Source organism: Mesoplodon mirus (genome assembly GCF_964341445.2).
Source record: "Mesoplodon mirus genome assembly, chromosome: 7".
Lineage (NCBI taxonomy): Eukaryota > Metazoa > Chordata > Mammalia > Artiodactyla > Ziphiidae > Mesoplodon > Mesoplodon mirus.
The window spans coordinates 67,020,083-67,033,337 of NC_138983.1; the positions used below are offsets into that span (position 1 = coordinate 67,020,083).

Consider the following 13,255-nt stretch of genomic DNA (forward strand, 5'->3'; position numbering starts at 1 on the left):
AAAAATTGAGAATCACACTGTAACAGAAGACAACGTTTTCCATACTATTTTACCACCTGCTAAAATTATGACCATAGAACCTATCAGACTTCATGATGGTAAGGAAATAATCCCATAACCCAACATTTGATGAAGTATGAATTACTAACATGCAAGCTCACCAATTTCTACTCCATTCTTAACTTTCAACTTTGCACTTTTGATTTATGTTTACCATAAAACACTGCAATGGTTATAAGAAATTTTTAACATTAAGTAACTTAACAATTAAAAAGAAGCTAATTCAAACCAACTTGTTAGCATGGACCATGGCAATATCTGAAAATAATAAATTCATGTAGTACTCAATTAAGGTACTATTATTATTCATTTAAACGTCTGCAAGTCATTAAATTATCACAGACCTACACCTTTGTTTTATATTTTATCTCCATTTTTTGATTCCAAAAACAATGAACCTTTCTCTCACTTAAATTCACTCCTTTCTCATTTTAAGCAAGATACACACCAGTGTGCACTTGCGCACATGCATATACATACATAAGGCGAATTTCCCTACCTTATTTAATTGATATATCTTAAGTTCAGAGGCAAAAGAGACAAAATTACAAATTTAGTATTTACATATCTTTTCCACAAGATTTTTGAAACTTAAATGTTATATCCATCAATCTTCCTTTGCAGTTTGACTCAACTACTTGCTTACTGTTCTTTTCCTTTCAGCTAACAAATTGCTGACTGTTGTAATCTCAACCACATGTCATCATTTAACCAAGGCATCAAGAGAAAACCCACCAGGAAACAAGACAAAAGTAATAAATCTTTAAGACCTTACTCTCAAGCTGTTTTACATTTCCTGAGTCAGAATTTCCAGAGAGAAATTAAAATAGGACAATCTTCTCCAAAGATTATTTTGAATAAAACTGAATGCTGTGGATCAACTGCTAAAACTTCTAAAACTCAAGATTCAAATGTGCATATGTCACATATAAACAATCTTTTAATTACAGTGAAACTCTGAAATCCAAAATCAAAAACAGTTTAGTTCTACATCCTCTTCATGGACCAGCAGCTATGGAACCATAATAGATACAACTCATGTTTCCTAAGACCTCTTTTTTCCAATTATTTATTATGCCCTGTTCAAGACCCAATACTAGCAATTAATAAATACTAATAAATATTTTGCTATATGCTTACTTCTATGTAACAAAAGTATTCCTGGTCTATGACACTCAAAATCTAAATATGAAGAATAAAATGTACAAACAACTATAACCAAGGAGCAGACATTCAGGCAAAAATTCCAAGCCTATAAAAATTCTCTATTAAAATACTTGTTTTACTTGTAAACATTCTACTGTTTAAGAGTTTAAAATAGTGCCAAAGTGAATCAAACACAGAATGGTTATCTTATCCAAAGCCACAGTCATATAGTGGCTAAATCAAGATCTAGAGAAATATCTTAACTCACAAGAAGGATTCTTTACACTACATCAAACTGCCTGTTCTCAGATAAGCAGTATGAGTTTTTCCAGGTCTAGGACATCTTTTTAAAAAACAAAAACATGGCAGCTGTGGAGTTTAATTTCACAGACTACTTATGACTATGACAAAGGCAACCACAAGGAATAAGTTTCTCAGACACAACCTCTACTTTTAAAATAATCTCTTATTTTTTTACTCTCAATGCAGGGGAAATAAAGCAACAAAAACAAAATTAAGTGCAAAAACAGAGGTTAAAAGCAAAGAATATAAAATATAAAAAGAGTAAAAAGGATCAAAGCAAGTTTATCTAGATTATTTCACAACTATATAATCATATTATACAATAAATGTGAACGGGGTGAATTCCGCCGCTAAAAGACAAAGACTCTCAGGTTTGATTTTTAAAGACCACATTACGTATTATTTACAAAAGCTTACCATAAAATGACCAAAAAAAAAAGTAAAATATAAATGAAATAAATGCATACAAACAAAAAATAGAAAGGGCAACATTAATATCACAGGTTGAAATTCAAAGTAAAATTCTGCACAAGACTGGTACTGTTTAATCCTAAGAAAGATGTAATCATCATAACATTTTATATACCAAATAATACAACATCAAAACACAGCAAAATTAGAAATGCAAGGAAAAAATTAAAACAAATTTAATAAAAATTTCAGAGCTTCACAGATTAAAAATACACAAGAAAAAAGGATACAGAAGATTTGAATAATACAATCAACAAATTCCATTTTAACATATTTATGTAAAACTTTGCACCTTATAAGCTACAAATATATACTCATTCTTTTCTCATGCTCTTGGAGTATTTACAAAAATCAATGGTATGTTTGGCCATTAAAAATTCTTAATGTTCCAAAACAGGGGATTTACAGGTCACATTCTTTGACCATAGCCCAACAAAGCTAGAAATCTACAAAGACAGCCACTCAATCCTTCCTCAAATTTAAATCATGTAAAAATTAAGGGAATAGGGCTTCCCTGGTGGCGCAGTGGTTGAGAGTCCACCTGCCAATGCAGGGGATGTGGGTTCGTGCCCCAGTCCGGGAGGATCCCACATGCCGCGGGGCAGCTGGGCCCGTGGGCCATGGTCGCTGAGCCTGCACGTCTGGAGCCTGTGCTCCGCAACAGGAGAGGCCACAACAGTGAGAGGCCCGCGTACCGCCAAAAAAATAAATAAAAAATTAAGGGAATATCCAAACTGAAATTAAAATTATCTAAGAATTAATAAAAAGTACAAGATTTCATAACAAAAGAAATAATGCAAAATCAGTTTTACAATGCTTTTACAAAAGTCATTAAGGATACTACAGACTTTGTGATGATGGTAATGTAAGAAACATTCTAGAAAACCTCTTACTAGAAATCCTTTCAAATACCTTTAAAATATAAATTATAGCAGGTAAGTTACTTAAAGCACTACTGTGAGAAATAAATGGCAATCAATCCCATTTTTTAAACAAAGGAGAAAGCACAACAAAGTTTATATATGAAATTGTAAAATACAGCATAAAATAAGCATACTTCAGATTACACACACACACGTGCACGCGCTAAAGAAAGGACTCCAACTTTTGATTCTGGGCCCTTCTAATTTCTATACCTACAACAAGAAAAATCTTTGCATTGATCTGCATTTTACAGCTTCACACACACACTCTCCCTCCACTATCTTCCCTAGCCTCTTCTACTTGCCTCAATTCAGAAAGCTTAGATTTGAAGTATTAATAAACTTGAAAACTATCCCTTTTAACCACCTCTAATTCTCCAAAATTATACCGCTCAGCCAAAAAAAAACAAACAAACCCAAAACATAAATTTGGCTGAATGTCTTAACAGATTTCATAGAATTTCATATTTGTTGATACTCCAAATATCAAAGCTCCCTAGTATCAACTTGCCCATCAGCATCAAAAAAAAAAATGGGAATCTCAGTGTCCTGCAGGAATTCTGAGGGACGGACAGTTCTTTATTTCCAGCACCAAGAATGGCTAAGATCAACTCAACGTAAGAGGATAAATTTAAAAACTACATTCTGGGGCTTCCCTGGTGGCGCAGTGGTTGAGAGTCCACCTGCCGATGCAGGGGACACGGATTCGTGCCCCGGTCCGGGAAGATCCCACATGCTGTGGAGCGGCTGCGCCCGTGAGCCATGGCCGCTGAGCCTGCGCGTCCGGGGCCTGTGCTCTGCAACGGGAGAGGCCACAACAGTGAGAGGCCTGAGTACCGCAAAAAAAAAAAAAAAAAAACTACATTCTGCCACTCAAGAAAAAACCCTTCCCTGGCTGGAGTTGTTTCCTTAAGCAGTACCAAGCTTTAGAAAATACCAGTTTTGTGGCCTTAAGAAAAGATGAGAGGACATCACCACTGATTAATATTAGACTGAGATATCAAGGGCATTAAATCTGTTTAAGAGAGTAATTTGATTTGACATCCAGAAAATTTCATCAGTGATACAGAAGGCGAATTTGACAAATTCTTGAATGGAGTCTATCTTAGCCTTCTCACTGATTAACTTAAGAAAATATAGAACAGTGATTTCAAAGAATCAATGCACAAATAGGTATTTCAGAAGATAATTGGGAAAATGACTTCAAAAATGAAGAGGAAAACCTTCCCAGACCTGAGAGTGTTTCATCATTTCTCAGAGAAAACTGGTGATCAGAGAAAAACTTCTAGTCATATTCTGATAAATGTTTCCATTTCCAGTGATAAGAGAAGGCTACAAGCATACAAATAGAAAACTAGTTATTCCTGCAGAATAGAAACTTGAGGCCAGTTAGATAAAGGCAAAGACATGGAAGATAAATAAAGCAGTACCTCCAACTGCTGTAATACAAAAGTCTTGGGATCCAATAATTTTATACTCAGCCAAGTCATCATGTATCATGCAAAAGTAAAATTTTAATCTTAGACTAAAAAAGTACTCGAAAGTATTCTCTAAATAACAATTCAAAGTAAAAACTAGCTGCTCATGAGGACTGCTTGTAAGCACTGAAACCAGTTAGAATGAAAGAAATGGCAAATAAAAGCAACAGCTCCTAATGAGAAAGGGGTTAATACCACTGAGTGTATTTACTATTACAATTATAATAACAAAATCAAATGCAAAAGACAAAAAACAATCTCTTAAAAACACTGCAGTCACACACACTTTTGGTTGCTTTAAATAAGGATATTTGGGACTTCCCTGGTGGTCCAGTGGTTAAGACTATGCACTCCCAATTCGATAACAATACCTTATGGGCAGATACTTTGAGATTATGTTAATAATCAGCTACTCTCAAACTTTTACATACTACTTTTAACATCCATTTATGATTCTTACTTAAATCAGTTGTTTACTGCCAAATGGTGATTTTCTAACTCTACCATTTCCTCTATGTTTATTAGTCAGAATTCTACATTAAGGAAGAACTTCCCTTCCTCCTTCATTTATTTATCCTTATGGATTCTTAGATTCTTACATTATTTATGGGCAATAATCAATTACTATCATTATTTATTTTGATGATGATACTGTCCCAGAGTTAGCCAATGGGAGTTCTTCCAGGCTGGCTGTGTCTCTTTGACATGTCACCATCATTTTGTTTTCTGAGCAGCTCTTTACTTTCTGGCACTATAAGATGCTCCAAGCTCATCTTCTATTTTTTCCTTGCCCCAGCCCGGGGATCAGTCGTTTCTCCAAGGCTCCTTTTAGTAAAGAATGGTATTTAGAAACCAAGATCCAGCACTGGGTGTTCTCACTGCTAATAGGGTGTCACTGTTTCTATGCACTCTCATCAGACAGAGCTGGAAAAAAGATGTATAGATGTGTTTATGAGTATCCACATACACCTATTTCTGTATCTATCTTTATATTTTTTAAACCATGAGTTCATGCCAGTATCCTCAATTCCAACCAAGCATCAAGAGTTCTTCCTAGCCTTCACCCTTTCCACAATTATAACTCCCTTCTCCAATAGTGAGGAACTTGGCTCCCATTTTCCACAATACATTTACTAACTTACTTAATCCTAGTATAGAAAATTGTTTCAGAATTGCAAACCCATGCCTCTGTGATGAAGGGGGGCGGGAAGCCTATTAACCAGAGTTCAGTGTTTATTTCAAATTCTTTTTGTCTTTATCCTGAGGACATAGTCCAAATACCGGGTTCAAAAGTTACTTACAGGGCTTCCCTGGTGGTGCAGTGGTTGGGGGTCCGCCTGCCGATGCGGGGGACGTGGGTTCGTGCCCCGGTCCGGGGGGATCCCGCATGCCGCGGAGCGGCTGGGCCCATGGGCCATGGCCGCTGAGCCTGTGCTCCACAACGGGAGAGGCCGCGGCAGTGAGGGGCCCGCGTACCGCAAAAAAAAAAAAAAAAAAAAAAGAAAAGTTACTTACATTAGTTTTTTTCCTCTCCCTCCTTCAGTGTGGTTGCGTTAGTCATCCAATATAAAGTTCAGTTCATTTGTTTTGTTTGTATTCCACCTTTTGATTTTATTGGTGCTTGCTGTTTATACACTGAGTATGTGAAACATTAAACATGGTTCCACAAGTCAGAAAAGTATCCTCAGAAGAGTCACTAACCCTATTCCCTCTATGGCTTTCTCCTTATCCCTACCCATCCCCATAGCTAACCAATAATCTCTTTAATCTCAAATTCATCCATTCCGTGCTGTTTTTGCCCCAGTGAGTAAATACAGTCCTATTTTCTCATTTCCTCTTCTTTCTTACACTAAAAGTAGTACATCACTAATACAGTAGATACTTTTGCACTTTGTATTCTTCACTGAACAATTTATCCTGGAATGCATTTCCCATCAGTTCACAGACATGGTTCTTATTCTTTTTATAGCTGCAGAATGCTCCACTGGGTGAATGTACCATATTCTATTCAACTTCTCTCTCTCCTGTAGGCTGTTTCTAATGCTGTGACCTCATGCACATGTATTTTCATACTGTTGGAAGTACATTTTCAGGGTAAATTCCTAGATCTGGGATTACTGAGTCAAAAGGTAAGCACCTATGTAGTCAAATCAACATCCACTTTATGTCTCCTGATATAATGCACTGAGAAGAACACATCATTTCTGTGCTATTCCTGCCCCCAAAATGAATCTAACCATGAAGAAACAAACTCAAATTGAGGGAACTCTACAAATAACTAACTTGTACTCAAAGATGTCAATGTCATAAAACACGAAGACTAAAGAACTGTTCCAAATTAAAGAAGACATGGAAACAAAGTGCACTGCATAATCGGAGATTTTCTTTTGCTATAAAGGGCATTATTGGGACAATTGGCAAAATCTGAAACAGTTCTGCGTATTACATTAGTAATATATCAATATTAATTTCTGATTTTGGTTATACACTATGTTTACGTAAGCAAGTATCCTTGTGTTTAGGAAATATACATGGAAGTATTTAAAAATAAGGCAGCATTGTCTTCAACTTACACTCAGATGATTCAGAAAAAAACAGTGCATATACATGGGGGGAAGGAATAAAACAAATACAGTAAAATGGTAGCATGTGGGAAATCTGGGTAAAGTTTTTTTAAAAAGCAACATCAGATATCATGTTGGCATGTATATCCGTACTTTCAGTACTGAACATTTACTAACTTGTATATAAATTCTTTCTCCTAGGAAAAAACACCATCATGTGAGGTGACAAGATAAACTGGCTGGCAATATTAAACTACTAATATATACAAACAAACAATTCTGTAGCTATAATATTTTTAATTAAACTATGATTTAATGTTATTTAATGTTATGTAACCAATAAACAACTGGTTTATCACATTGCTCTTATAAAATGCTACATCTAAAATATAATTTAGAAGGAACTCAAGTCCAATATGGCTCCAGTAGCACAATTTTAGTCAACTTCTTTTTCTTCTTTCACAACCACACAGTAAATAAATAAAAAATATATATGTATATATATAATCTTTGTCTATTTCATAAAGGCCTGAAAGACATTTTTCTTTGCGAAATAGAAATAATCAAATGGCTACCAAGGACATCACTTTAAACTAAGTGTCAATCCCAAACTCAGACTTCATGGCTCTACCCAAAGTAATTCAAGATCAAGGCCTTTCAAGAAGATTCAATGACAATTAACTCTACATTGTTTACAAGCAGTCTTTTACTCATTATCACTTTTCAGCAAGGAACTAATACCCTAAAGACACTTCCATTTTGCCTCACCAAAAGGGGCAAAAAAAAAAAAAAGTAATAAACGTTCATGCAGCATCACAAAATCTGTTTCTATTTTATGAGATCAATTTTAATTTGAAAAAGGAAACTTTAAAATTTTTTTAAATAATACAGCTTTAAGAAAGTCTATTTCTGCACTCCTCCCCCATTTTCAAGTTAGCAATTTACTTTCCTCACTGAATTAAACAGACTAGTTTCATTTCAAAGCTTAGGAGTGACCCTTGACATTTCAGCAATACAGATGAATTAAAAATCCCATCCCAGTAGGTAGCTGCCTGTCATCACTTTGCCTTCAAATGGTATTATACCAAGGGAAAGCAGAATTCTTAATCTACTCAATAGAAGTATCCCCACTAAACTCCTGCAACTTCCGCATCCCAAGACACACACACACACACACACACACAGGTTAAAAATGAATAAGAATGAGTTTTAAGAAACCCTAGGTTAGAATTTCTCCTCTGACAAAAGCAATCATCCTCTAAAAGAAAGTGTTCTTGAGTGCCTAACATTTGTATCTAGGAATTACAATGTCTGAGTCATCAGAACCACTTCAGCTCCTTGAGACTTCCCTGGTGGTCCAGTGGTTAAGACTCCGCCCTGCCATCGCAGGGGGCGTGGGTTCAATCCCTGGTCGGGGAACTAAGATCCCATATGACACGCAGTGCGCCCAAAAGACTAGGGAAAAAAAAATCATTACAAGAACCATTTCAACTCCTACCAAAATGAGGAAATCTCTAGTATGTACCATCACTAGGAGGGGTACCTTATTTTTCAATGCTAAGAATTCATTTGTAAATTACTCTGAAAATATAAAACAGTAATTTGCACACTAAAAATAAGTCTACAGTATAGTTTCAAATTCACAGATGAAATTTATTTTAAGTGATTTCTAATGCAGGGCACATGTTCAAGATGTAGCCACAGAAGAGAAATTCAGGAATCTAAACTCACAAACTTCACACAAAGATCAACTAACTTTAACACAAATGCATGTGCCTTCAAATCTCTTCTAGGATCTCTGCCCCAGGAAAAGGCAATGGAAAAACATTCACCAAAACGCAAATTAGGTAAAAAACAATGTCTGAGTCAGCTCCAGGCTAACAGGTTGTAAGACTGACTAAAACTCAATAATTGAGAAATCAGCTACCCCCTACATAGCTCAAAATCTGACAAACTGCTGAATAATAAGTCAGGATGCTAAATGAAGAACAGAGGCTGGGAAATTCCTCTCCTTAATTCTGTAAAACACGTATGGTCTTTTCTCAGAGTTGCCAGAAACCCCAATGGTTACTCCATTATTTCCAAAAATCAACGCTCAACCGATGAAGTTTCCCCAACTCAAAATGGGATCAACATTCATTACCTAAATATCACACAGAAGTGAGGAGAGGAGTATGAGGCTGAGGGGAAAAGGGGCTGAAGACTTAAAACAGATCAGATTACATGTCAAGAAAAAATGAATAAATTACAAATTTAGTTTTGGAGGAACAAGATACAGAAGTAAAAGCAGCAAATTTATTATTTTACTTATTCTTAGATGGCACTGTGCTGAATGATTTGGATAATTTATTTTATTTACTCCAGAAACCCTAAAGGTACTAATATTAGTCTCCCTTTTCATACAGGAAACTGAAGCTCTGAGAACTTAAGAAACTTGACCTAAGACACATACCTAGTTTGTTAACTGAGTAAGAAAGAACCTAGAATTTCAAAGGTGCAGTGATTTGTTCACCCAAACCCAACATTTTACGGAGGAAATTAAGCCCTTAAGAGATTACCGACAATTAAAAGATTCCCCAGCATCACCTGAGTAGGGAGACCTAGAACCCAGATAGTCAACGCTCTTTCCATATCACTTTGTACAATGTTAAGATCATTTCCTAACGATAGAATCCACTCATCGTTTAGGGGCTGCATTCACCAACAAAACTTAAGACGTCTTTCAAAATACTATGAACAGAAACGAGGAGGTCATGCACACACATATACTCTTAATAATATTTTACATTTTTAATCATGGATGTTTTATGATGTGTTACATTCATTTTTAAAGAGAAAAAGCCATCTCAATTAAGTAATTATAGCCTTAATTTCCTAATTTTGTAGCTCTTCATATGCATAAAAGGCAACAAGTAAATTTAAGGTTAAGGAAAGTCAGGGTTAAAGGCAAAGTTGTTTTTTCAAGTTCTCCACTCCCAAATTTGTTCATTATATTTTTTCTACTCAAGATTACATAATAGAAAAATACATACTGAACTCTGTAAAATGTGTCGTATCTCAGGAGTCTTACAAAATAAATAAAACCAATTTGTACCATCCTGATCTCCTACAGAGAGAACTGGCTTCCACTCATTAAGGTTACTATCCTTCTGCAGTCTCCTCTCCTTCCAATTACTACTGCGAGACAATCGTAGCAGAATGAATTTTAATTTCCCAGGAGTCAGACAATAAACAGCAGCTCTATTAAATGTAGATGATAGTCACCTTAGCTCCATAAGCTAAGATTAATATAGTAACAACAATAGTAATAATGTTTGTAGCCTTACTATGTACCAGACACTGTTCTAGGCCCTGAACATATGTTAACTCATTTAATTTTCACAACTGTATGTGGTCCTTTGTATGTCCCCAGTTCACAGACAGGAAAAACTAAGGTACCGAGAAGTTAAGTAATTTACCTAAGATTACACAGGCAGCAAGTGGTAGAGATGAGACTCGATCCAGGTCTGGCTCCTACCTCTCCAGAAAGCCGCCTCAAAGTCAGAGGCCATGTTCCTCCCTTTCACTGGCCCCAGGTCACGGGCCTATCCCACTCCCCTCCTTGCCTGCTTCCTCTCTCCAAGCTAGCATATGACTCCCCCACCCCCCCATACTCAGGTAAGACATGTCCTCTCTTCCCGCCATCACGTCTACACAGTACTCTCATCAATCCTTCCCAAACTGACTTTTCCTCGATTCTGAATTCCCTTTGCATTTAAACATGTTAACAGAAGTGTACACATAAGCTTATAATAGCCATCATTAATGGAGCACATACTACATACTAGACACAATGCTAAGGATGTTCCCATAATTTAAAGGATTATGAAGACTGTGCGATCAGACCCATTTTACTGAAAAGAAAATTGAGGTTCAGAGAAGCTAAATAATATTTTCGCAATGTTCTCCCAGTAAATAAATAACACAGCAAGATCTAACACTCAAGTCTGTATGACTCAAAGCTCACACTCTTTCTCTATGTATAAATACACATCCCTCATGCACACACGTCTCTTTTACTTCTTTTAAATCTAGAGTACCTAGACACAACACTATGCATAAAGATGTTTCTTTAACAAATGAATTCTAGAAAATCATTAAGCAGACAGAAATTACGGTTATCTTAATGGTTTCTAATACTATTTCCAAAAACAAAATGTTCCAATACCTTAACTAAATAATTAACTTACAGATTCAAATACATTTCGATGGTCCCTCCCCCAAAACACTAAAGAAATATTTGTGGTTTAAATCTTTTAGGTAACACTATTTTTTTTAATACTATTTATTAATACTGGAACCCAGGATTATTCTCTCACTCCTCACCAACCTCCCACCTCCCCCTAACTACAGTTCCCAAAGAAAGACTTGGCTATAAATTGTTTTGCTTTGCCATCAGTTACTTAAAGTATCTCTTGGCCCTATGAGAAATAGCAACATGACGGCATCTCTGATTCTGCAGCTAAACTGAAAGGACAAGTTGCCCATCTCACTTCTTAGTGTGATTTTTTTTTTAACCCACTAATGGGCATACTGTAAATGCTCACTACACAAACATCTCTTCCTGGATACAAAGGGTTTAGCAGCAGTTTTTAATACTTCGAAATAGTATAACAGCAATTATTGCTCATTTAGTCAATGTGAAAGGTAACAATCACATTTATGTTACAGTACTCGGTATTTTAATGTCACTAGAAACAAGTGAAACGAAATACGCTATTCAAGTATGCCAACTGATAACAAATGGGTCAAACAAAATTATTTCACCAAAGCATCTTAAACAATACTCTTGATACACTGAGAGTATCTTTGTTACCTGTTATAACGCGATACCTTCATTCTCTCCCAGCATATGCCACACCTTGTAGGTTGATAAAAGCAGAGAGATAGCTGGGCTTCTCTCTTTTAATAGTCCCCAAAAAGATCACTCAAACCTCCTACCAAGAGCAAATCCTAAGAATCAAGAATTCCACCGCCCTTTCCTTTACAACCCGACTTTCCGCCTCCAGCTACCAGAGGATTGGGGGTGGGGGAGAGAGTGGTTGGAACGGACACAGAACGCACGACTCGGCCGGTCATCTCCCAGCCTGGCCCACCCCAAACTTCACCTTGGCACAGCGAGAGGCAGGAAGGCACCAGGAATACCTAGGAAATGGTCTCACCCCTATCGGAAAACATTCTTAACTTCCTCGAGGCCACCATTTCCCTGGGGCATTATCACACACTCCCACCCGGACGTATTACCTAAGAGATTACTTAAAAGAAAAGCACAAACACACACAAAGAGAAACACTGCTTGAAGAGGGCAGCTCCGGCTCGGCGTGCGCGGAGAAGCCCGGAGATCACGCGGAGCCGCGGCCAAGTTGCCACCGGGATTGCACCCACGGTGCAGGAGGCGGCCGGGGCGGCTGGAAACCCAGCGCGCGGGGATCCAGCCCCACGCCCTACGCCCGGCGCCCCAGCCTCGGGGCAGGAAGCCCGGCGCGGCAGCGCTGCCTCTCCCGAAGGGCTCGGGCCGCGGCCGCAGCGAGAAGGTGGATATGCGCTTCCCACCCCGCCAGCTCCGCCCTCCCGGACACATTCCTGAGAAGCCCGACTCCCGGGACGCCGAGCTGGGCGCCCAGCAGGCAGGAGCGGGGCGCCCCGACCTCAGGGCAGTAGGGCAGAGCCGGCCGGAGCCCCCCGCCCGCCTCCCGCCCACCCCCGGCCCGCGCGGCACCTCCGGGGCGGGGTCCCCGCGGCCGCCCCGCCACAGGTAGCGCGAGCCCCCGCCCGCCGCCGCCCCGGCGCCCCGGGGAAGGCCCGCTCCAGGCACCTGGATGAACTGGATGGTGAGCGCCGACTTGCCCACGCCGCCCCCACCGACCACCACGAGCCGGTACTTCTCTTGGCCGGAGCCGTCCCGCCAGCCGGCCGCGGCCATGGGGACGCCGCCGAGCCCAGCCCGGCCACGCCGAGCCGCCGCCCGCCCTAGGCCCGGCTCCGGGGACTTGGTGCGGCCGGCGGGCTGCGGGCGAGCGGCCGGGCGGGGGTCCCGGGCGCCGGGAGCTGCTGGAGTGCCGGTCCGGGCGGCAGCGCGGCGCCCGGGCTGGCCGGGTCCCAACCGAGGCGCGGAGAAGCGAGGTGACCGCAGCGGCGAGGGGCTGCAGCGTCCGGGGGGCGCACTCCTGCACACGTCTTCGCAGCGCCTGCCGAACGCAGCCTCCAGCGCAGCTACAAATGGCCGTCTGGGGGCCGGGCCGCCAAGCTGAGGTGCTGCATATGCATGAGG

General features: G+C 39.4%; 1 protein-coding gene across 2 annotated transcripts in view; it reads right to left on the reverse strand.

Annotated features, from left to right (window-relative positions):
• Nucleotides 1-13,018, reverse strand: part of RRAS2 (RAS related 2) — a 71,913-nt gene extending 58,895 nt beyond the window's left edge. For both annotated transcript variants that reach the window (XM_082627701.1, XM_082627700.1), the window contains exon 1: nucleotides 12,800-13,018. In XM_082627701.1, coding sequence (XP_082483827.1) covers nucleotides 12,800-12,907 — 108 coding nt within the window. In that variant the 5' untranslated portion in view covers nucleotides 12,908-13,018. The remainder of the gene's footprint in view (nucleotides 1-12,799) is intronic.
• Between the last annotated feature and the right edge of the window lie 237 nt (nucleotides 13,019-13,255).